The 26,094-nt window shown below is 35.2% G+C and overlaps 1 protein-coding gene across 1 annotated transcript in view; it reads right to left on the bottom strand.

Moving 5' to 3' along the window:
- TMEM38B (transmembrane protein 38B) overlaps positions 1 to 26,094 on the bottom strand; it is a 55,327-nt gene that overhangs the window by 16,545 nt on the left and 12,688 nt on the right. The window contains exons 2-5 of the mRNA XM_078436616.2: positions 24,981 to 25,137; positions 11,580 to 11,764; positions 10,680 to 10,767; positions 6,889 to 7,006 (exon numbers count right to left, since the gene is read on the bottom strand). Coding sequence (XP_078292742.1) covers positions 6,889 to 7,006; positions 10,680 to 10,767; positions 11,580 to 11,764; positions 24,981 to 25,137 — 548 coding nt within the window. The remainder of the gene's footprint in view (positions 1 to 6,888; positions 7,007 to 10,679; positions 10,768 to 11,579; positions 11,765 to 24,980; positions 25,138 to 26,094) is intronic.

The following is a 26,094-nucleotide window of genomic DNA, read 5'->3' as shown; positions in this document are numbered from 1 at the left end:
TTAGCCCAATTTTTTCAGATCTGAGGCCCTGAATAAAAGACCACATATAATAAAGATGAGAAATCAGAGTATTTACATGAAAGAGTAAGTTGGTGGCCTGGGTATTGGAGGGATCTTAAAAAAAAAAAAAATGCTACTTCACTAAAACATTTTTTAAAAGAGATACTGATGAAGTTGGTCTCTGTACCACATATTGGGAGACTGATAGAGGTTATACCTAGAAATGGAATTAACAAGTCACAAGATATATGATTCTTCAACTTTGTCAGATACTGCCAAACTGCTCTCCTGGGCTGTTTCTACGTATACTCCCTCTAAATCCCTTTAAAATAGTTTATATACTTTGTCTTCAATTTCTCTTATTCACCTCAGTCTATTACAATCATTTTTCTATTCTCTTCCAGTCCACTGAAACTGCTTTTACCAAGGTCACCAAATACCTCTCCATTTCAAAATCCAACAAACTCCTTTCAGTTTTAATCCCTCTTAACTCAAGTCTCCCTGTGCTTCATTTCACAATAACACTATTTCATGATAACTCCTTATCCTGAGGAGCCAAAAGATAATCCATGCTTCTCAAACTTTTCTCAAATCATCTCTGATGGAAGAAAGTGAACTTAGCAGAACCTCAAATGAAGACATGCCAAATATAAAATGTCATATTTTATTTTATCTTTTAAAAAAAGTGTATTTTGAATTCTATTCCATAATATATTCCTGTTTAACTTTAAAATGTTTATAATCATTAACACTGAAATCAACTACTGGTACATGATGCTTCACATTTATAATGTGACTTTGTACAGCTAGTGCCAAACAAAAGCCATATATCCCTTAAGATATGTGTAACTCTAGTTTAAGAAAGATAAATGATGTGCTTGAAACTGTGAAGCCTAGATTTCAAATTCTTACTCCAAAGTCCATGTGCTTTGCCCTATACTAACAGTCTTAGTTGGCACATATTTCTTGCCTCTGAGGCTTGGATTTTAACAATCACAAAGGACTTGTGAGAGCTGGAAAAGGAGAACAGAGTCCTTCTTGAATGAAACTGGCATCATACAAGAACTGAGCATCACTGAATGTTCAGCTTGCTTGCGTTCTGGAAACAGGAAGAAAGAAAACAAAGATAAGAGGGAGGGAAAGATGGGGTGCCTGGGTGGCTCAGTAGATTAAGCAACTGACTGACTTGTGATTTCTGCTCATGTCATGATCTCACACTCTGTGAGATCAAGCCCCGCATCAGGCTCTCTGCTGACAGTCTGGAGCCTGCTTTGGATTCTCTCTCTCTGTCCCTCCACTGTTCACGTGCACTCTCATGCTTTCTCTCTCAAAAATACATAAACATTTTTTTAAAAGAGCGGGGGAAAGAGACAAGAGAAAGAGGAAGAAATTTAACATAATGCTCTCAAAAAGGAAAAAAATTAATAGACCAGACATGGAAAAATTAGTAACTATATACTATATTTGAAACATCATAGGGGCACCTGGGTGGCTCAGCTGGTTAAGCGTCCGACTTCAGCTCAGGTCATGATCTCACGGTCCGTGAGTTCGAGCCCCGCGTCAGGCTCTGTGCTGACAGCTCAGAGCCTGAAGCCTGCTTCAGATTCTGTGTCTCCCTCTCTCTCTGACCCTCCCCCATTCATGCTCTGTCTCTCTCTGTCTCAAAAATAAATAAACATTAAAAAAAAAATTTAAGAAACATCATATGCATATGTGTAGATATATGTAGACTCCTTACACCTCCAAAATAAAGAATATATTTACTTTTCATACATACAAATAATTATAAAATCTCATCAATACTAGTAGAGAAATGAAGTCTCAACAAACACCATAGAATACCACACACACTGTCTAAAATGCTGTTAAAGAAAAAATTTTTTAAGATTTTTTTTAACGTTTGAAATTTTAAAACATGCTTGTCAAATAAGAAACTGTAGTGTAAGTTAAGAGGAATGTAAATTGGATGACAATAATATACATGAAAACATGTGATATGAGACACAGCAATTGTAAAACAATGTGTTGTGAGGAACAACAAAACCAAAAAGTTGGTCTTCAGGAAAGGATAACATACAAAAACCTCTGACAAGACTGATCAAAAAAGAAGAGACGAACTTTCTCCTTGACTATGAAACAAGAACTGATTCTAGACTAGCCTTCCAGGCATAAAAGCCATAAACCTGACAAAATACATGAGGCAAACACTTTCGGGCACTGGCCAACAGAGAGTGCAAGACTGATCATGAGAAGAGACAAACTGATAAAGTGACTCACACATTTACCCTCACTTCTGTCTCAGGACAACTTCTCAAGCAGGGAGCTAGAACTGAAACTGAGGTAGCAGAGACTGGTATTGGTGAATCTAAATAGACTTGACCAGGGTAAGGTATCAAAGAGGAGGAAACTGGGCATGTTCTGGGGATCCAGGAGGAGACTCCAGATATCTATATGGTACCACAAGTCCTTGGCTTAGGGCTAGCCCGCACATGTCAAGAGGGAGACTACCATGACTTAGCACAGAGTGGCTTTTGGTGGATTGCGATACCATCAGAGATACCACAGGGTGAGCAGTGCTGGGGGCATTTACTTTCTGTTTCTCTTATAGAACTCACTATTTTTATACTTACATCATAGTTTTCTGTGTGCTTATTTTTGGGGAGCTATTCTCTTTGAAAAGAGAAATCATATTTATTAGTATCTTCGTATAGGCCAAAGCACTGATTATCCAAAACAGCCAATGCAAATCTCCTGACTATATAAATACTACAGGAAAAGACTGAAGTAAAGAAAAAATAATTACTGACAAATTTTCCCTGAATATTCTGTCAATTCATTTTTTTATATCTAAGAAAAGAAAAACTATAGTAGCTACTCAGAAACAAATGACAAGCCATTCAAAAATCAGTGTAAGGGATGTCTAGGTGGCTCAGCAGGTCCTAATCTCACAGTTCATGAGTTTGAGCCCCGCATTAGGCTCACTGCTATCAGTGGGGAGCCCACCTCGGATCCTCTGTCCTTCTCTCTCTCTGCCCCTCCCCAGCTCAGTAGTGCACTCTCTTTCTCCCTCTCAAAAATAAATAAACATTTTTAAAAAATCAGTATAAATCTAAACGGAACTTAGGCAAAAGTATGCGTTAAAAATGCACATTCTATTTACAAGTAGGTGGATAACAAGGGCACCCAGGTGGCTCAGTGGATTAAGCATCTGGCTTTGGCTCACGTCATGATGTCACGGTCCATGAGTTCAAACCCTGCATCAGGCTCTATGCTGATAGCTTAGAGCCCGGAGCCTCCTTCGGATTCTGTGTCTCCCTCTTCCTCTGCCCCTCTCCTGCTCCTGCTCTGCCTTTCTCTCAAAAATAAATAAACATAAACAAATTTTTAAAAATAGTAAGTTGGTGGATAATAGGAAAATGCTGGGAAATATTATGAGACAAGTTTAATACTGTACGTTATTACCATACTGCAATACAGTGTTTAAATATTATAATACAGAACTATATATCCAGCAATAATTGTAAGAAAAACTCCTTTTTACTCCACAAATTAGGACTTCAACAAAAACTGATGTTTGTAATTTAAAAAATTCAACAGACACCAGTAGTACTTATTCTAATAAATCCACAATACAAGTTCATTTTCTCTAAAGTTAGAAAATTTCAGAAATTATACAACTCCCCATACTCCTTCATGATAAAAACACTCAACAAACTAGGAATAGAAGGGAACTAACTTCGTCAATCTAATAGCAGGCACCAATAAAAGATCCATAGTTAATATCATACTTAATAGAGAAAGACTTAAGATAGTGAAAGACTAACTGGCTTCTTCTTAAAATCAGGAAAAAGAAAAGGATGTTCATCCTATTTCAATTAAACATTGTACTAGAGGTTCTATCCAGGGCAACTGCACAAGAAAATTAGATAGAAGACATGCAGACTGAAAAAAAAAAAAAAAAAGAAGTAAAACTATCCTCTATTTGCAGATGACATGATCTTGAATATACAAAACCCTAAGGAATCCACACCAAAAAAAACCCCCATAAAGCCTACTGGAGCTAACAAACAAGTTTATTAGCAAGGTTATAGAATGAAAGATCAAAAATCAATTTTATTTCTACATGTTTACAATGTACAATTCCACTTACTATAGCATCAAACAGAATAAAACACTTATGAATAAATTTAACAAAAGGATATGTATGACTCATACACTGAAAGCATCATGAAAAAAATACTTTAAAAGACCTAATAAATGTAAAGACATCTGTGTTGATTGTTTGAAAGCCTTAAAAGTGTTAAGACAACAATACTCCCAAACTTATTTGCAGATTCAAGGCAATCTCTATGAAAATATGATCTGGTCTTCTTTGCAGAAATTATGAAGTTAAACCTAAAATTTATATGGAAATGCAAATGACCTAGTATGGTCAAAACAATCCTTAGAAAGAACAAACTCAGAGGATTCACACTTCTCAATATCAAAACTAACTACAATGCTAAAATAATTAAGATAATGTGGTACTAGCAGAAGGATAAGTAAATAGATGAAGGGAACAAAAGTGAGAATCCAGAAAAATACCCTCACATTTACAATTGATTTTCAGCAAGGGTACCAAGACAATTCAATGAGGGAAAGAACAGTCTTTTCAATACATAATACTAGGATGAATAGATACCCACAGAATCTTCAAGAATGTAAAGCTACGTAGCCACAGAATGTAAAAGAATGAAGTTTAATTGAATCCTTTCTCATACCATACCCAAAAATCATTTCAAAATACATCACAGAGCTAAATTAGAGCTAAAACTATATAACTTGTAGAAGAAAACATAGAGATAATCTTTTTGACCTTGGATTTGGCAACAGTGTCTTAGATATGACATCAAGACATATACAACAAAAGAGAAAATAAGTAAATTTGACTTCATCAAATTTTAGAAATTTGTACTTCCAAAAACAAGAAAGTGAAAGGACAACCCACAGAATGGGAGAAAATATCTATAAATCAGAAACCTAGTAAGGGTCTAGGGTCCAAAATATATGAGGAATTCTTACAACTCAACATTAAAAAGACAAATGACACATTAAAAAATGGGCAAATGATCTGAATAGACATTTTTCCAAAGATATACAAACAAACACATGAAAAAATGTTCAATACCATTAGTCATCAGTCATCACAACCACTAGAATGGCTCGAATAAAAAAGACAAGCATTGATGATGGTATGTGAAATTAGAATTTTCATACTTTGCTGGTGGGAATGTAAAATGATGAAGCCACCATGGAAAACTGTCTGTTAGCTCCTCAGAGGTTAAACACAGCATTACTATATTATCTAGTCCATTTCTATATTACACCCAAAAGAAATGAAACACATATCCACACAAAAAACTACATGAATGCTCACAGCTCATTATTCCTATTAGCCAAAAAAATAAAACCCAAATATTCATCAACCAATGGATAAACAGAATGTGGTATATCCATACAATGGACTATTATTTGGCAATAAAAAGGAATAACATACTAATGCATACTACAACATGGATGAACCTCAAAAACATGGTAAGTGAAAGAAACAAGTCACAAGTACACATTGTATGACAGCAATCACATGAAATGTCAAATAGGCAAATTTATAGAGACAGAGAGTAGATCAGTGGTTGCCTACATTTGGGGGGACTGAGGGAAAATGTGAAGTAACTGGTAATGTGCATGATGTTTGTTTTTTGGAGTGATGAAAATGTTTTAATACTGATTGTGGTGACAGCTGCACAATTCTGTGAATATATAAAAAAAAACACTGAAATGTACCCTTAAATGGATGAATTTTACAGTATGTAACATATATCTCAATAAGCTGTTACAAAAAAATACATACAGCTCAAAATGTTGAGGACTGGAAGAGGACACATATGAAGAGATTTTGCCTCAGATATTTGAAGTACTTGAATTACAGCCACAGATCACCTCCATAGTAGGACTACTGAAACAAAAATAAACTATCCCTATAGTGACTTGGTTCTTTCTAAGATATAAATTTATTTAATATATACTGTCTTCCTTTTAAGAATCCAATAGGTAAGTTTTTACCCAAAAATACCTAGGCTAAGAGTTAGCTATAAAATTCCTCTACATTTAAATAATACTCATATTTTTAAACCAACCGTCTACTTTTGAATAGGGAACAATATTTAATAATGGTAAGAGTAACGATAATCAGAATTAGACTCATGATACAGCTAATAAAATTCATAAGATACGTCCCAGTAATAGAAAGACATGCACCATCTCCAATCCTCTCAACAATCGTATAATGAAGATGAGGAAATGAGGATTCAGAGACATTAAGTGACTTGCCTATTCAGGAATTAGATAGCAAAGCTAGGATTTGAACTTAAGATTGCCTGTCTCCAAAACCTGTGATCTTACACCACACTACCTCCTATCTTCAAGACAGAATAAAGCTTCCAACAAGGCAATAATAATACAAGAGACTACACACAAATATGCCCCACTATAAAATTTTGAAATGTTAAAGCTTTAAGGAACCTCAGAGAACATCTAAGTATCCCATTTTACAAATGAGACATTGCTGTCTGCACTCTGATCAGCTATAGCTATTTCCACTATTCTGGCCTCCAACATTTATTAGACTATCTGCAAATCTTTCATGATAGCCTCAGCATAAATCAAATGTGGAATCATCCAGGAGCTATGTTTCAAAAAGTCATGGATGCGCTGAATAAACAACCCAAAATTTACCTTTTTAGACTGTAACAACAGTAAAAAGTAAATGTTCCTGTTACTTGCCTAATATGCAGAATTCTGGTTATAAAGCATTTGTAATATGGATTTATAGCTACTTTGAATTCTTACCTTTGTGGCCACAAGAAACATGGTATAAAGGAACATAAGATTATGCCTTGATACTGCCAGGTGTTTGGCGTGCTGGAATGTGAAGATAACTGACCCCAGTAGGGTTACCTTGGCAGGGCTGAAAATAAAATGCATTTTAAGTCAGTAAGTAATAAACATACATGATCCATCTCTAGATTTCTCAAAGAGTACTCTGAAAAATATTCATTTAATATACCCATGAGTTAGTAATAGATGAAAAAGAGTTCTATGAATATACTTCTCAAGTTTTACAAGTGCTACATTATATAAAGTATAATTTCACTCTGATAAAGTATCAGAGATCTTAGAATGTTCACACATATTGTGACTCTGATAAAAAGAGTTCATTTCTATTTACAGTACTTCTGAAACACATTTGACCATATACTACTTTTTTACAAAGATATGAAAGTCCCATGTTCCACAGTATGACTTAGAAAAAAGCAGATTAGTCCTTACAGTGCTAAACAAGCTCCTTCAGTCAGGTGGGAGAAGGAAAAAAGCAAGCCCTGATTTACATAGTATTTTCCCATTTCCATGGTGTAGATACTCCCATCGCAGTCAATTTCAGGCTGCTGTGCAGAATGGAGAAGAGATAGACACACACAACCAGCTCTCATACAACAGTATGAGCCACATCCAGCACAATTACTTGGGTAACTCCAGCACAAAGCATTACTTTCATATTATATATTTGCCACACATTTAAAGTATATCTCAGTAACAGATCATTATTTAGCTTATGTTTACAACTAGAGAAATATAAATGATAAACTCTTAGAATGCCATACTGCAAAATATGGCAAATTTAAAAGTCACTATAAGCCATTTTATGAAAAATTACCTATTTATTTATTACAAGCTAAGGACTAAGTTCAAAATAGGGTTAGGTTTGGGCAACAGGGCTTTAGACCTTGCTTAACGATTGACTGTGCAGCATTAATGTTCTGGAACAATGGTCTCTCAAACTTTTTTAAAAATTTTGTTTTAATATTTATTTATTTTTGAGAGAGAGCGAGTGAGCAAGTGAGGGAGGGGCAGAGAGAGAGGAAGACACAGAATCTGAAGCAGGCTCCAGGCTCCCAGCTGTCAGCACAGAGCCCAACATGGGGCTCGAACTCATGGACCACAAGATCATGACCTGAGCCAAAGTTGGACACTTAACTGACTGAAACCACCAGGCCACCTGGTCTCTAAAACTTATTAACTGCACATCCCTACTGGTTAAAAAAAGGGGGTTTTATGACACTCCCTAATACATGTTTATCAATTAAGTTATAAATTAAATATACATATAATGTATTAAAAATGTACACCAAACTATTTATGTATTTATCAAATGGACATTTTTAAAAGATGAGGTAAAAGGAATTACTTTTTATCTTAATGTCATTTTACTAATCTTTGTTTCTAATAGTTTAGATTCTGTACCACAGTGCCTCATTATGGGTATCCTCTGAGCACACGCACATTCCATTTTGGATTGCATTCCCTTAGAGCATAAATTCAGAAGCACTGAATTTGAAAAGCAATGATTTTGTAGACAATAAAATGGGGCAGGGGATTGGAGAAGGGCTGAGATTTAGGAAAATGTCAATGAGACTGGTTTGGAAGATCAGGATGCATTTAAAAAGTATTCTTGTATTAGTTGCCTATGAAACTAGAAAATGAGCTTATCTGCATCCAAAATACAATAGTGGGATAGGTATAGGGTAATAATTAGAGACATTCCAACTCCAAAAGGGAGAAAATGAAAGGAAGAAAGAAGTCACTGGTCCTATGCAATTTCAAAACCCAGCAGAGCCAATTCAATTAGGTTTCAAGGTTTCAAAGCCTGGGAATAATCCTCTGTGACATCAGGCTCCACCATCTGAGTCTGCAACTCGAACTTCTGCACTTATGGCTCTGGATTTTGCACCTGGACTCCAGCCTACGGGTCTGACCTCAGGGCTCTAGGCTCACGGCTCTCAGTGCTTGCTTCTGCAGCACATATACTAAAATAGGCCCATGGCTCCCAGCTGAAATCCATTCCTTCTTTTCCTTGAAGGGTAACACATGTTTGCAGCTGAACAGTTTTATCAAGCCTGTTTCCTGCCTATAGAATTTTCGGAGCTGACAGCCTTCTTTTATTTCATCTTATCTCTGTCCTTCTCAGTGCAAGCTGGCAGTGTTTCTACTGATACAATGTTTTCAAAAACCTTGTGGGTCTCCAGTATATGACACAGGGATCCATGCCATTAGTTAAGATGGTCCTCCACATACCTTTCCTGGATAATCTCATGTCTATTCCTGGCTTGTGTTGTGTTGGCTGAATGGATCCATGAGTCACACACCTAATTTCTTTAACACTAGCAAAAGTTTTCCAGACAGACCCTTTACCTTCTCTCCACCACAGACTGTCCTAAAAGTCAATCTCTTAATTTTATCATCTTTTGCAATCTGGATAGGCTGAGAATTTTCCAAATTATTACAGTCTTGGTTTCTCTGTTCAGCAGTTCAACTCTTTCATCTCTCACTTTACTATAAGCATCAAGAAAAAACCAGTCAGACCTTTAACACAGCTTCAAAATCTCCTCAGCCAAAAAGACAAGTTCACTGCTTACAAATTACTTTCCACACAACTGTAGCACACAATTCAAGTAATTTTTCTGCCACTATATAACTGTATCACATCTCCTCCACTTTCCAATATCATGCTCATTTCCTTGAGCCCTCACCAGCACCTTTAACGTTCGTAATTCTACCAATGTTCTGTTTATGACAATATATGTATTCTCTAACATCATATAGGCTTTCTCTACTATGCAAAAGTATTTGGTAATAGATAATAGATATATACACACACATACACAAAATAGCATAATGAACTAATGATTAATCTCACTTGACCAACTGATCATTCATTCATTTATCTAATATTTATTGTCTACTCATAGATTTGTTGAAGAATACGTGCAGGTTACCTGGCCTGTTCAAGGATATAAGCAAAGGAGAAGGAGAGAATAGTAAGAAATGAAGTCAAAGCAAATATGGTATGAGGGAAAGGCAGATCTTGGAGGGTTTTACAGGCCATCTGGGGAGACATTCCAAAGTTCTGAACAAAGGAGAAACAATTTGATTTTGGTTATAAAACACCAAGAAATGTTTTATGGAAGACATTTTGAGACATACACTCAAAAGGAGAAAAATTTCCCTTGAATATCACTAATGCCTTACTTATAACTTATCAATCAAGGCCTTGTTTGCTCCATTTATAACAATTATAGTTTATTTCCTCTAATCTTTCCTTATGTGTAATTAAGCTCAACTCTCATTTTTAAAGCAACAGGGGATTGATTTGGATTGATAATGGATTGACTTGTTCCCATAAGCTTGACATTTTACTACCAGAACGTGTAATTTGAAATCTGAGTGATATTGTAGTCATTAATGAAAATGACAAGAGCCTGCAACGGATTCATTTCCATCCACAGAAGTGGGTTCCTATGTAGTTCTCTCTTCATAAATACACACCATTCCCACAACCCTGTAACAATCCAAAAGTTTTTGTTTGGTTTTATTTTCTAAGGGGAGGAATCCCCAGAGAAAAGAATCAATATTTATTTTAAAAACTACATCTGAGAGAGCAGACTTCTTGAAAGAACAAGTTTCCTGACTGTCTTCCATTATTATGACTGTTAATTTTTTTCAGCTCCATTGCCTCCACATTAAGAAATCTGGTAAGATCTAAAGATAAAAAGCTGGTCTCGGTCTAGTTTATACCTACTCACTAGGACATCTTCAGCCATTCATTAGCTTCTGGTTTCCAACCTCCTTTTACCAACTGCTCAAAATTCGTGATAATGCTACCACCTGCACCTAAAAATAAAATAAAACAAGAATATTTAGTCAAATTTTATGGAGAAAACATTTGAAACAAAGCTGTAATTCTATCTCCTGATGTAAAGTTCCAAGAAGATCCTCAAAATATAATTTTGAGGAGGGACAAAAAGTTTCCTTGTACATTTATGGTACTGAGACAATTGCAATTCTTCCTGTTCATCAGCGTGGCAACTGTCTACTGCACCATAATTAAGGTTAAAAAATGGGGCCTCAAGCACAAAGATGTTCTTTGCCTGAAAAATAAAATTTTCTGCTTTATTATTTCCTTCCCTGATATCAGTTTTAGGTGGAGTACAATATAACAAGAGATTAGAGAAATTTATTCAATTTCTACATACAAAAGAACTCAACAATGAAGGTAAGTGATGTAAAGTGAAGAGGAACCCATAACCAAGCATATTTACTACTTTTAGTTATTCAGGATGGAAAAAAACACAAAAAAGAAATTTCTTATATAATTTCTTTACATAATCTCTGAAGTAAATTTATTTATACTGGCACTATACTATACCTTAATTAACTATGAATCCCTCTGGTTCTGGACTACTAATCAAACCAATAGTAAAAATTTTATATAGTAAGATAGGCTCAAAATAATGGCTGATGACTAGTACTAGTGAAAATGCCAGTTATGAATTTACTTTACTAGCCAACAGAAAAAAAGACTTCCTACTTCCAAAACTACAGTTACTAAAGTATGTTGTCCTCATTAATGTAAATACAGAATTGTTCAGTAGCAGTAGTATATCAATAACAGATTATTTAAAAACACATATTGTTAATATTACCTCGGGCCCATCCAACAGCTATCATGACTATCCAGCCATTTTTGTAATAGTTATTTGCATGTGTGACTCCACCTACTATTTTCCAAGTTCTGGTCACTTCCTTCATTCCCGCAGCCAAGAGTTGAACAGGTAGGAAAGAATAGCCCTGGGAAACTAGGTCACATGGGCAAAAAAATGTAATATACCTGAAATGAAAATTTAAATGATTTAATATACAAATAAAATATAACTATTTATAATAAAAATATTTTGACACATTTTATAAATTTTTAAACGTTAATATATAAATGTTTTAATACATAAATGTAAGTACAAATTATTTAACAAATACTTAAATATATACTCAATTTAGTTGAGTAAGCTTGGATTTTAAACAATTAAATCAGAAGAACAACAACCCAGAATATATGCAATAACAATGTGGCAAATGCAGCAAACTGAATTATCCACATAAACAAGGAATTTGACCTAAGAAGACCACAGATTGAGTAGAGTCAATTTTTCTAATCATAGGAGGCATATGTAATAATCTGCCCAAAATATATGATCAAAGGGGAATTTCATCTTATTTAGACTTCTGAATACTGTATATATGCAAAAAGTATTTACAGAGGGCCTCATTTGTGCCTATACTCTTCTAGAAGGTAAGTGCTAAATCCACTAACAAAATGAAGGACATGTACAATCGCTTTTAGGATAGGGACTTTTCTAGCTAGAGTGTCATTTTCTGGGAAAAGGAATTACAGAAGAGCCCTGCATTTCAACCCTATTAACATCTTCACCTGTGTCCTTTTGTGTTCTACATAAACTAAGACCCATGCAAAGAAAAGTCATAGCTCTCAAGGAGACAGATTTGTGTTGAGGAAAAATATTTTTTCATACAGGTGAAGGTATATGAAACTGTTCTTCAATTAAATTGTGATACTAGTTTAAGAATAACTCCTCAGGTAAATTACTTTTTGAAGCCTCATTTATTCTAAGCATCCATTCAAACAGTTTACCAATAGTGTCAATTGGGAAACACACTAGTTTTTTCCTCCCATTCCTACAATACTCTCTGGCAGACAATTGTGTGCTTAAAGCAGAACATAATCTTCTTTCTAGCGGAGTGATACAGAAGACACCACGTGAATGAAGTATTATATCTCTTCCAAAATAAGTTGTTAGCCTTACCACAATTCATGATTCATAAAGTCAGAATTCCCAAAAGTATTCATGGAATGTGAAATTTTATAAATACTACTTCAGAGATCCAATGCAGGATACAGTGGTTTGTTCAGGCTGAGGCAACCTCTCTTCATCTCCACTTACCAATTCCTTCCTATTCTCCAAGGTCCCAGTCAAATACTACCATGTACATTGACTTTGGGAGTTTCATTTTAATATTCTCAGTTCAGACTAAATTCTGTTGGCTCTGTACAACTAAAACAAATCAGTTCTTATGCCTCAACGTATCTCTTTATACATTTTTCTCTATAACATAATAAGTTACAATAGTCCTTAGATGGCAGTAATCATTCATTTTGTTACCCTCTCACCTAAAACTCAGCACGATGAAAAACAGCTCTAAATTAAACCATTTATTAGCAGTTAATCTGGAGACAAAATACAAAATATATCAAGTTAAAGAATTAGTTGATAATTAAAGAATTTGAGAGAAAGGAATAAATTATCTGAGGGTAATAAAAATCATTTTGAAACAACTCAATTTAAAAATTTTACATATTCATGTATTTTGAGAGCCTCTATACACTTCTCTCATTAAATATAGAATAAGGGGGGGGGGGGGCGCCTCGTTAGCTCAGTCACTTAAGTGTCTGACTTCGGCCTGGGTCATGATCTCACAGTTTGTGGGTTCAAGCCCTGCATCAGGCTCTGTGCTAACAGCTCAGAGCCTGGAGCCTGCTTCAGATTCTGTGTCTCCCTCTCTCTCTCTGCCCCTCCCCCCCTCATGCTTTGTCTCTGTCTCTCAAAAATAAATAAATGTTGAAAAAAACTTTTTTAAATATAAAATAAGGAAGTCAGTTATGTATTGGAGGGAAAAATTACACTTAAGTAATTTTTAAAAACATTTTAAAATATAATAAAAATACTTTGGTATCCACCGCAGATCATATTAAGAAAGGGAAATTAGATTTCACTTTAGCAGGAATGAATGTTCCAAAGTAAACAACTCAAAGAAACAACAAAAGCTAAAAGAGAATACAAATGACCCCATTTTCATTCTCTAACCAAGACTATCTTTACGATGAGTTAGAAACCTCAACTACTAGCAACCTTGGACTTTTATATCCAACTATGTGACATTATGGTATATGGTCTAAAATCTGTAATTACTGCTGTTTTCAAATAAACAAGTCTTTATCCTATTTATTCAGATATTTCTAAAGTATACCTACAATAATCTAACATCTTAAACAAAAAACAGTTCTCATTTACAGTGTTAAATAGCCACAGGGTAAAAAAACAACTGACTGCTGTTCTCAGTAGATTCACAAGTAAACGTATCAGACCAATGGCTCCCTAAATAGCCATTCTTCCTCTATACTTTACTTGTAAAGTATCTAAAGAAAACATATTGGAAAAGAGGAATAAATGGAACATATCAGACAAGAAATAGAATGAGAAGGCAACTGATTTCTCAAACATTTTTAAGTCACATAAGTTAAAAGAGAGAGAAAAATAGTAAACAATAGAAGTTTAAAATAATAGAAGTTAGTCTAAATAGTATATAATAAGATGCCAAGCCATAAACAATTGAAAGATGAAAAGAAGAATTTAGGTTAATACCAAGAGCTTAGCAGAGAGAAGTTTCCCACAGTTAGTAAGAGAATTCTGTTTTCATTCTACTACTAATTCCACTCCTCTGACTACAAAAGACAGTTTTACTTAACTAAGCCAAAACAGAATGACAAACTAAATAAAGTTCATATTAGTCCAGTATGACAGCTTTGCTCTTGCTCTTATTATTCCAACAAATTAATAAGTTTATGTATTTTGTGTATGCTTTGAAAAAGACAAAGAATTACAGACCTATAAAGCCATACCTTTTCTTATATTTTTCCTCAAAATAATGCAGTCTCAGTTATGCAAATGTGCAATATTTAATAGTTGATACTTGGAAGTTGAAGGAAATCAAACTGGGGCACAAAACCCAATACACAGAAAAATTACAAAATATTAATATCCCCAGAAACAGTTTTCAAAAAGAAAAATCCTATAAAGGTATATACATCTCTTCCAAACAATACTGTACTATGACATAACAAGTTATTGTTTCCCGTTGCCAGTAGATGGTGCTAATATCCACATGTGAGCACTGTGAGCTATTGTGCTAAATAAAGATGGCCTTTCCAATAAGGGCATTCACAGAATCCCGTAGTTTAGCTTGCTAGAGTTTGAAGTACATTCCAAACATCATTTCATCTCTCAAATTAAAATCAAATAAAGCAAAGATTATAACATTTTTTTCTCACTATTAAAACCTTAAAAAAGAAAACAGTAAAAAATACTGTCTTTAAACAAGTATCATTTTTTATATTTAAGAGTCTGAAAAGACAGAGATATTGCCTGTATTTCCAGAATCCAAAACAATAAGAGCCAACTAAAGACAGCCTAGATTTGAATCCTGGCCCCAACTACTAGATATCTGTGACACCTTGGGAAAGTGACTTAACCCATCTTGCCTCAGTTACATCATCTGAAAAATGAGAATAAAATTGTACCTATCTCACAAGGTTCTTGTAAGGTTTAAAGGGGTAATATATACAAAGCAATAAGAAAAGTGTCTAGAACATAGTGAATACTACATCAGCAGCTGTTATTGTTTTACAGCCAATAACAATGCTCATTAGCAGAATAAAATATAAATATTCATATAATAAATTATACAGCATGAGAAGGAATGAACGACCACATGAATAAACACATGTAAATCTTAGTAACATAATATTGAGTGAAAACAAAAAAACAAGTCCCAGAGAACTATATACAGTGCAATACCCCATTTTAAAATAGGGCCAAAAAGAAGTAAAACTAAAAACTTACTGTGTAGATAATCATATGTATGATACACTTTTTAGAAAAGTAAGATAAACACAAACATAGAGGTTATATGTAGGAAAAGTGCAGAGAAATGGGACAGGGGAAAAGAAATATACGTAAATTATTTGTAAAGTCCAGTTCTTAGGTTGGGTGCAATACAACAGAAATGTAAAATAGTTAACTACCATGAGAAATGATTTGCCATTATCTAGCAGAGTTTAAGAATCACTTTCCCTGTAACTCAATAAATCTACTCTTAAGCAAATACCAAGAGAAAACCTTGCTCATGTGCCAGTAAGTACATACAAGAATGTTCTTGACAACCCTGTAATGGGGGGGAAAAGACTGGAAACAAGTCTCTGTCGACAGAGGAACAGATGAATAAACTATGACAGTTAATTCTAGTATGCTATACAGTGAAAATTAATAAATTACAACCATATACAATAAGATCGGATCTCAGGAACAGAGGGTGACCAAAAACAGCAAGTCACTAAACAATACACACATATGGGGGCACCTGGGTGGCTTCGTCGGTTAAGCACCCGTCTTCAGCTCAGGTCTTGATCTCACAGTTCATGAGTTCAAGTCCCATGCGGAGCTCTCTGCTGTCAGCACAGAGCCTGCTTTGGATCCTCTGTACTCCTCTCTCTCTACACCTCACCTGTTTGTATGCTCTCTCTCTCTCTGTCAAAAATAAATATATTAAAAAAAATACAAACGTATAATTCCATATATAATACTTTCAAAAACTATAGTTTAGGGATATACACATATGCTAAAAGTACACAAAAAAGTAAAGGAATGATAAGCACAAAATTAAGGCTAATGGTTACCTCTGAGAAAGGAAGAAAGGAAACGGGATCAGGCAGGTGTTGGGGGGTTGCATACAAGGGACATTAAAACTAACAGCAAGGGTTTGGGGCAGATGGTGGCACCAGTGTCTACACAGATTTAGAACTCTTCAAAACCCAACATAAAAACGGGGCAACTAGAAGGCAAAACCAAAATCCCATCTTCAACACTTAAAATAAAACTATGTGACAAGGTATCCCTTCAAATACCAAAATGCAAACGGGCAGAGACAATTCACCAACACCCACAAGACCTATATTGTTTGGCAGAAAGAAGAATGCAGTAGGTGGCAACTAATGGACCCAAGAACAAAACAACTCTAAAATAGTTCATGAGTATTCACTAGAAAGCACAACAGGCCCATTTGGAAACAACAACAGCTGAAACTGGGAGATATTCTGGCATTCTCCAATACCAGGTGACACAAAGGATCCATAGTAAGAAGGTCTGAAGGGGATGAAGCAATTTAGTCCCCGTGAACTTGCAAAACTGATCCACCCAAGCTTTCCCCCAGAATAAGCCCCATGTGAAGAAAACACTGGTGTGGAATCAAAACTGAGCAATACAGAGCAAAAGAAGAAAGAGAAGGTTCAGACCAAACTGGGGAAGGGGAAAAGACAGAAAATCTCAGAAAGCAGGTCCTTATCTTTTGAACACTATAAAAACAACAGAAGCAGGAGATCTATGAAGTCAGAAAATGTTTCCTGAATTCCACCTTATCCTAAAAGTTTAAGAAACCTAATTCGACATAAAATGCCCAATGGAAAAGTATCAAGGTCAAATCACACACAAGTTTATTGTAAGAAAGAAAAGCAGAATAAATCCCTATAGACAATGAAAGCACTCAGGAAAATGTGTCCACCAAACAGATCAAAACTGTAACCCACTATTTCAAAACAAGCTAAAGACATGAAGAAAACTGATACAACACATAAAAGAAAAACATCAGATTTAGAAAAAGTGAGAACTGAAGATATAATCCTTCGGGAAAAAAAAATTTTTTAAAGGAAAAGAAGGGGCGCCTGGGTGGTTCAGTCAGGCGTCCAACTTTGGCTCAGGGTCATGATCTCATAGTTTGCGAGTTTGAACCCCGTGTTGGGCTCTGTGCTAACAGCTCAGAGCCTGGAGCGTGCTTCAGATTCTGTGTGTGTGTCTCTCTCTGCCCCTCCCCTGCTCACACTCTGTCTCTCTCCCTCTCAAAAATAAATAAACATTAAAAAAAAAATTTTTTTAAGGAAAAGAAATCACCTCATTAATGAAAACCAAACCAGAATGAAAACAAAGAGAAATAAATATAACACTACCTTCAAAGAAATAGAAAGGGAAAGGGAAAAACATTTTAAATTTAAAAAAAGATTTAAAAAGTCCACTGATTTAGAAAGACAAAGAGTCATATACCAATCATCGGAGTTCCTGAAGAAGAGTACAGATACTAAAACAAGTTTGCCAATTAAAAAAAATGTGTACTTACTATAAAGAACATACCACACACCTAAAAATACTGACTCAGAATGACCCACACCAAGACTTATTTTATTTAAATTATTAGGCTTTAATGGAAAAAAATCTTTTGGGCATCTAGAAAAAAAGAGTATATGACTTATAAGGGAAAGAAAATTAAATGATCATCAGACTTTATCACATCAATGCTTTATGACACAAGAAAATAGAGTAACACTTTAAAATCCTCAAAGATACATAGTATGATCCAATTATTTTATATCCAGTAATACCTACTTTCAAGTACAAAAGAGACAGACACCAACATACGAAATTCAGTGATGAATCTCCTAGAGAATCAACTTCAAACAACCAAAATTACTAGAGAGACACAGACATAAGGACTGGTAAAAAGCATTAAACATACAATTAGCTGTAAAACTAAGACTGAATGAAGAGTAAGAAGGGAAGAGTAATAGCATGTAGTAATTATAACTATGACAATATAGAATAGTACATCTATTTTAAAAATGGGAATAGAGAAGTATATATGCAAAAATATATATTTTTTCAGTAATCACATCACTGGTAGTATTAGTACCGTTACACCAAAGTTATTGTGTATTATGTGTATAATACAGAGTAAAATCAATGAGTAACATTGGAGTATTCTAATTCTATTATGTCTTGTGCCCTCAAGAAAAAAATTCTTAGTGTGGAAGAAAGGAGATATATATGTAACAGAGAAAAGTTTAATAAAGGTTCTTGAATTTAAATTAGAAATATCAATATTAACTCGAGTAATTTTATCCTTATTTTTCTTAGCTCTGTCCACTGAGAAAGCTTAGAAACAGTAATCAATCCAATAACAATGGCTATTTCTACCTCAAACTGTGGTCTTGAAATGCCATTTCTCACTAAGAGACACTAGAGCTCCTTAGAGAAATAAGTGATTCCAAAAGAAAAGTAGAAGATCAATCAACCTAATATTAAGTAGCAAGGAGCTAATCAGTCTGATGAGCCAATGTGAAGAAGCTCCCACCAGCCAAAGATGAAATAATCTAAGCCTCAATAATGACAACTACAATTTATTGAAACCTATGAAATACGCTCAAATCCATGAGTTCATAATTACCCAAAAAACAAAAAGCAAAAAAAACTAGTTACCTTTGGAGGATGACAGGGGACCAATTATCATGAAAACTGACAGATAAAGAATCAAGGATTTATCATGAATACTACAACTGAGTAACTAAATAATAGATTAGTGGGAAATATCTATTTATAATACTATTCCATCTAATACACAAGAGGACAGAATTAGACTATTACCATTCTGCATTTCCCAATTACTTAAAATAGTCATTAAGTGTAAGAGGTCTAATGTCAACAAAAGAGAAAGCAAATCAAGTATTTTGGGCCTCTTATGATCTTGCCAAAGAGATCTAACCTAAATCAGATTTGTATTCTGGATCAATCTACCAATTTTCAGGAAACACAGAGAACACAAGAATATAATGATCTGTACCATCAGTATGCAATCAGCACATTCCAGACTTTAGAAAACTCTGCATGCCAAATGGCATGGTTCTTCAAGAAATAAATTATAAGGGAAAAAAAAGGAATGGAGAGGGAACCTATAAAACAAAAATGACTTAAGAGACATCAAATATTTTAGTAAGCAAGACTAAATTATAGTGTCTATGGATGAAGATTTGGATGACAAAATTATAAAAATATACAAGGAAGTGATTACCATAAAAGTCAGGACAATGGTGTTCTATTGTAATGGTTATATAAGGTGGGAAAATCATTGTGATTAGAACATGGGACACACATAAGAGACTTCTAGAATGGACGGATAGCAAAGCCTTATTTCTTGACTTGGCTAGTGGTTTCAAGGTTATACTTTATAATAAGTCATTAGGCCAAATATTTGTTTCTTGTGGTGTTGAAGTCAGACCCTGCCATTCACCAATTCTCTAAGCCTCAATTTCTTCCAATATAAAATTGGGATAATAAAAGATTCGAGGTTGGGGCGCCTGGGTGGCTCAGTCGGTTGAGCGTCCGACTTCAGCTCGGGTCACGATCTCACAGTCTGTGAGTTCGAGCCCCGCGTCGGGCTCTGGGCTGATGGCTCAGAGCCTGGAGTCTGCTTCCGATTCTGTGTCTCCCTCTCTCTCTGCCCCTCCCCCGTTCATGCTCTGTCTCTCTCTGTCTCAAAAATAAATAAATGTTAAAAAAAAAAAATTTAAAACAAAAAAGATTCGAGGTTAACAAATAATTAAATATTATTCTATTAATTCACTATATAAAAATGCATTTCTTACTTTCCATTTCTAACACACCTTTTCATTTAATCCAAGAAAGTATACATTTATAGGCAAGTAATTTTTTTAAAGGTTTATATTTTTTTATTTTTTTAATTTTTTAAATGTTTTATTTATTTTTGAGAGAAATGGAGAGAGAGCAGGGGAGGGGCAGAGACAGGGAGACACAGAATCTGAAGCAGGCTCCAAGCTCCAAGCTGTCAGCACAGAGCTGGGACGAGGGACTTGAACTCACAAACCGTGAGATCATGACCTGAGCCAAACTCAGATACTTAACCAACTGAGCCACCCAGGTGCCCATGGACATATATATATATTTTTAATGATAGAATATTAAAGGAAAAGCATCTAAAAAAGGGGGGGGGGGGGCTTCGCAGCATAAAGACGGAAGCCAGATGGCCCATGGAGAGAGAAGGATTTCAAGACTCGTGACTTCAAAATCTGTTGCCAGGTTAGCGGTTACTCCCTGCAAGAGCTATCAGAAGGTGTAAATCCAGGAGTGGCGAGCCCGGCATCACCGGGATCAATACTCTCCTACAACTGTAATCAGATTCCCCACAAATGTCAAGGTTTATTTATTTTTGAGACAGCACGAGCAGGGGAGGAGCAGAAACAGACACAGACAGACTCAAAAGCAGGCTCCAGGCTCTGAGCTGTCAACACAGAGTCCGATGTGGGGCCTGAACTCACAAACTGTGAGATCATGACCTGAGCTGAAGTTGGACGCTCAACCAACTGAGCCACCCAGGCACCCCAGACAAGTAAGTTTATTTCATTTAAGGGATCAAAAAATCAAGATCTGTACTTCCTTGCTACTCAATTACAGAAATGCCTTATAATATAACAATACACAGCAGTCCATTTCTTTAGCAATATACTTACTGAACCAAGAAAAGTAATTATCATATAGTTTACAAAACAAAGTCTCTGCTCTGAGAAGCTATTATTTTAGTGGAATGAGACAGACCAACATAAAAAGAAATAAACAGATAATATGTCAGATAATAATTAGTCTAAGGAGAAAAATAAAGAAGGATGATGTGGTTTAGTTAGTTAAGCATCTGACTTCTGCTCAGGTCATAACCTCATAGTTCATGGATTCAAGCCTTACATTGGGCTCTGCACTGTGAGTGCAGAGTGTGCTTGGGATTCTCTCTCCCCCTCAGAATAAATAATTTAGGAAGGAAGGAAGGAAGGAAGGAAGGAAGGAAGGAAGGAAGGAAGGAAGGAGGATGTGATAGTCAAGAGAGAGGAGGTGTTATTTCAGTCAGGGAAGCCTCTCTGAAAAAGAAAATATGAGCCTTCCAGGGAAATAGCATTACAAAGAGAAGACTGCAAGCACAAAGGCACTGAGGTAGAAAAACACCTTGTGTTCAAGAAATGGCATAACCAATGTGGCTAGAACAGACTGAACAGGAGTACTATGGAAAGATTACATCAGAAAGAATGAAAGAGAAGATTATAGAGTTTTACGGGCCATGGTAGTTTTAGATTTTGTTCTTTTTTTTTTCTTTGGTAGAGAGAAAGGGAGTGTGTGCAAGCAGGGAAAAGGGGCAGAGGGAGAGGGAAAGGGAGGGAAAAGGAGAGAAAGAGAGAAAGAGAGAAAGAGAGAGAATTTTAAGCAGACTCCATGCTTAGTGTAGTGCTTAACACAGGGCTCCATCCCATGACCCTGGGATCATGACCTGAGCCAAAATCAAAAGTGGAACGCTCAACAAACTGAGCCACCCAGGTCCCCAGATTTTGTTCTTAATCGGATAAGAAACTACTGAGCATAAGAGTAATATGTTCTAACTTATTTTTAAATAATCATTTTGTCCATGCAAGAAAGAATGGTGGTTAGTACACAGGAGCAGAAGTGGAAGTGACAGTAAGAGTCAGATTCTGGATATCCTACTTTTTATATAGCTTTAACATCTTCACACATTAAAAAATTGTAATAAATGCTATGCCGATATCTTTTCAAAATATTGTTATAGAAATAAAAGTCCTTGAGAAAGCCTTTTAAAACATACAGCATTATATCCTCTAGGTCCATCCATGTTGTTGTAAATGACAATATCTCATTCTTTTTTACAGCTAATATTCCACTATATATATATGGCATATCTTCTTTATCCACCCATCTATGGATGGACACTTCAGTTGCTTCCACATCTTGGCTATTATAAATAATGCTGCAATAAACATAAAAATGGATGTATCTTTTTGTTTTCTTTGGGTAAATATACCTGATAGTGGAAATGATAGATCATATGGTAATTCTATTTTTAATTTTTTGAAGAACCTCCATACTGTTTTCCAGAGTGGCTGCACCAATTTGCATTCCTACCAAAAGTGCATGAGGGTTCCTTTTTCTTCACATCCTTGCCAGCACTTGTTTCTTGTGTTTTTCATTTTAGACATTCTGACAGCACGAAGTGATATCTCATTATAGTTTTGATTTGCATTTCCCTGATAATTAGTGATGTTAAACATGGACCTAGATGGTATAAAGCTAAATAAATAAGTCAGCCAAAGAAAGACAAATACCTCACGGTTTCACTTATATGTAGAATTTAAGAAACAAAACAAAGGGGAAAAAAAAAGAGAGATAAACAGGGTACCTGGGTGGCTCAGTCCGTTAAGCATCTGACTTCGGTTCAGGTCATGATCTCACAATTTGTGAGTTTGAGTCCCACATCAGGTAAGCTTGAGCCCCGCTTCAGGTGAGTACAAGCCCTACTTTGGGTGAGCCCCACTTCTTTCTTTCCCTCTCTCTCTGTCCCTTGCTCACTTGCACTCTCTCTCTCTCTCTCAAAAAAAAAAAAAAAAAAAAAAGGAGAACAAAATTTAAACAAATTAAAGAGTGTTTAGAACAAAAACACTCTTTAATACAGAGAACAAACTGCTGATTGCCAAATGGCAGGTGGGTAGGGAGATAGGTGAAATAGGTGAATGGGATTAAGAGTACACTTATCTTAATGAGCAATGAGTAATGTATAGAATTGTTGAAACATTATATTGTGCCCCTAAAATTAATATAACACTGTATGTTCACCGTACTTCAATTTAAAAAAAAAACAAAAAAAAAACCCCATAGAAGTGAAAAGACTATACTTTAAGAGATGGTTAAACAAAATCTCTGAGATAGGGGCACCTGGCTGGCTCAGTTGGTAAAGCATGCAACTCCTGATGTCAGGGTCATGAGTTCGAGCCCCATGTTGGTGGTAGAGTTTACTTAAAAAAAAAACAACAAAAAAAACCCCCAAATCTATGAGAACCAGTGGCTGTTAAATGTCAAGCCTCTAAAATCAAATTTCCTGGTTTTGATCCTAGCTCAATCACTTACTAAGTATGTAAATTTTTTTTTTTTTTAATTTTTTTTAATGTTTTTTAATTTATTTTTGAGACAGAGAGAGACAGAGCATGAGCAGGGGAGGGACAGAGAGAGGGAGACACAGAAGCCGAAGCAGGCTCCAGGCTGTCAGCACAGAGCCCGATGTGGGGCTCGAACTCACAGACTGTGAGATCATGACCTAAGCCAAAGTCAGAAGCAAACTGACTGAGCCACCCAGGCACCCCTAAGTATGTAAATTTTAGCAAAGTTTCTCTATGCCCTAGTTTTCTCACTTGTCAAATGCAAAAAATAATGGCTACCTTATAGGACCCTTATGATTAAATATGAATATAAAGAATTTAGCTGATATATAGTGAACATCAGTAAATATTAGCTATCACATTTATCATTCTACTCCTACTTGTTTCCACTGCCACAGGTTCCCATTATTACTTCTTCTCATTGTTACTACTGTTTTATTTTTTAATTTTTTTAATGTTTATTTTTGAGAGAGAGAGAGAACGCACATGAAGGGGAGAGGCAGAGAGAGAGGGAGACACAATCTGAAGTAGGCTCCAGGCTCTGAGCGGTCAGCACAGAGCCCGATGCAAGGCTTGAACCCACCAACTGTCACATCATGACCTGAGTCAAAAGCAGATGCTTAAAGACTGAGTCACCCAGGCACCTCACTACTATTTATAATGTTCCCTTTTATCACTGATTACATATTCATTTGAAATTTATCAAAATAAAAGTGAACTTTTAAGTGTTCCTAATATTATATATTTGATATGGCTTTTAGTTAAAAGTATAGTTTTCGCTTCAGATATAGCAAAGCACTCTGATTTGTATTATACTTCTTTTTAGCTTGATGAATCAATCTTCTTAAGGATAACTGAATTTGGATTTGCAAGAATCCAAAGCAAATCCTGCTAATGTTTTTTTTCTTCAGAACTAAATTAAAAACAAAGTTAGTGTTAAATCTCTTAAGACTCTGAAAAATTCAATAGGAATAAGACAAGAACAATGATATATATGAATCATAATCACTTGGAACTTCTTGCGTAGTTGGTCACATTCTTGATTTTATCCTATTGTACATCTATGTGTTTGATTAGTTAGATAAACTGTTTGGGGCCAAATATTTGATGCCCTTTCATATCTGAAAAGCTTCCCCTAAAGATATATAAGACAATGGTAACAATACTTGCCTCTGGGAGAGGATAAAAGAGAAGGGTGAGAAAGAGACAAACTCTGTACTTAAAACCACTGGCTTTATTTGGGTTCCTTCCTTTGTACATGCATTAACTTTTCAAGAACATAAAATATTTTTTAAAGAAAAAAATTTCACTTACTAATAATTTACAGAACAAATTTTACAATGTCTCATAGTTGACCATAATGGCAGCTTACCAGATCGAAGATGCCAGTAATATATTAGTGTTGTTTGCAAGAAACCTCAACGGAGGCTCCGCAAGCAATACACAGGATAAAATTCCTCCACCAAAGCAATGGAGCATAGCAGTGAACCAGCTTGAAAGAGGATTCTTCCGTGCCACTGCCACAGCTCCTGAAATGGTAAAGTAAAAATGTGGTCTGAGAGAGTTGTATATTAAACAAACCCTGAGGTACCGGTGTCACTAAAGAAATAAACTTCTTAATTTCATAACTTTCAAAAACTTACTATTACTCATGGGTATGACAATCACGATGATCATAAACTCTAAGCATTTTGTTATGACAGAGGTAATCTGAAGCACCTTTAAAATACTCTGTCCAGCTCCTACTACCAGTTTCCTAATCACACATTATTATAAACAATCTCCCTATCTACTCTTTCCTTTCATTCCCAGCCCTGCTGTAGGTACTTCCAGTTCTATATCAAAGCAATATATTAAGAAAAATTTATCATCTTAAGCACTTTAGCAAATAAAAGCTGAAATAAATAATCTAAGCTTTTAACATGACTGGCTAGAAACAGAATAAAATAAACCTAGAGGTGAAAGGCTGATGAGGAACAGGTATACACATCATCTTAAAATGTCTCCTAACAAATAACATATTAATTACAGAAGGAAATAACTTTAGAGTGGAGAAACCTTGCAGACATCACTGTAAACAAACAGTATAAGGTGACTCCCAAGATGATGCACTAAGAACACATCTTTGCTTCCACAGTATTTCTACAAAAATACGTAACCTGAACTAATCCAATTAGACACACCCAAATTGAGGGCTCTTCTGGACAAAAAAAAAAAAAAAAAAAAAAACAACCGGCCTATATTTTAGCAATGTTGAAGTCAAGAAATACCAAAAATAAGGCTGATGAAATGCTCCAGATTAAATAACATTAAAAAGACAACAACTAAATGCATGTGTATTCTAGATCACATCCTGGAATGGGAAAGAATATTTATAAATGAACTTTGGGATAACTAATGAAATCTAAATATGGGCTGGGGCTTACATAAATAATAGTGTCATAGCACTGTTAAACTTTCTGAAAGGTTTTTTTTAATGTTTATTT

Source organism: Panthera onca, chromosome D4 (genome assembly GCF_046562875.1).
Source record: "Panthera onca isolate mPanOnc1 chromosome D4, mPanOnc1 haplotype 2, whole genome shotgun sequence".
NCBI classification, from domain to species: domain Eukaryota; kingdom Metazoa; phylum Chordata; class Mammalia; order Carnivora; family Felidae; genus Panthera; species Panthera onca.
The sequence above is the reverse complement of the archived record's forward strand: the minus strand, read 5'-3'. Positions and strand labels throughout refer to the sequence as shown.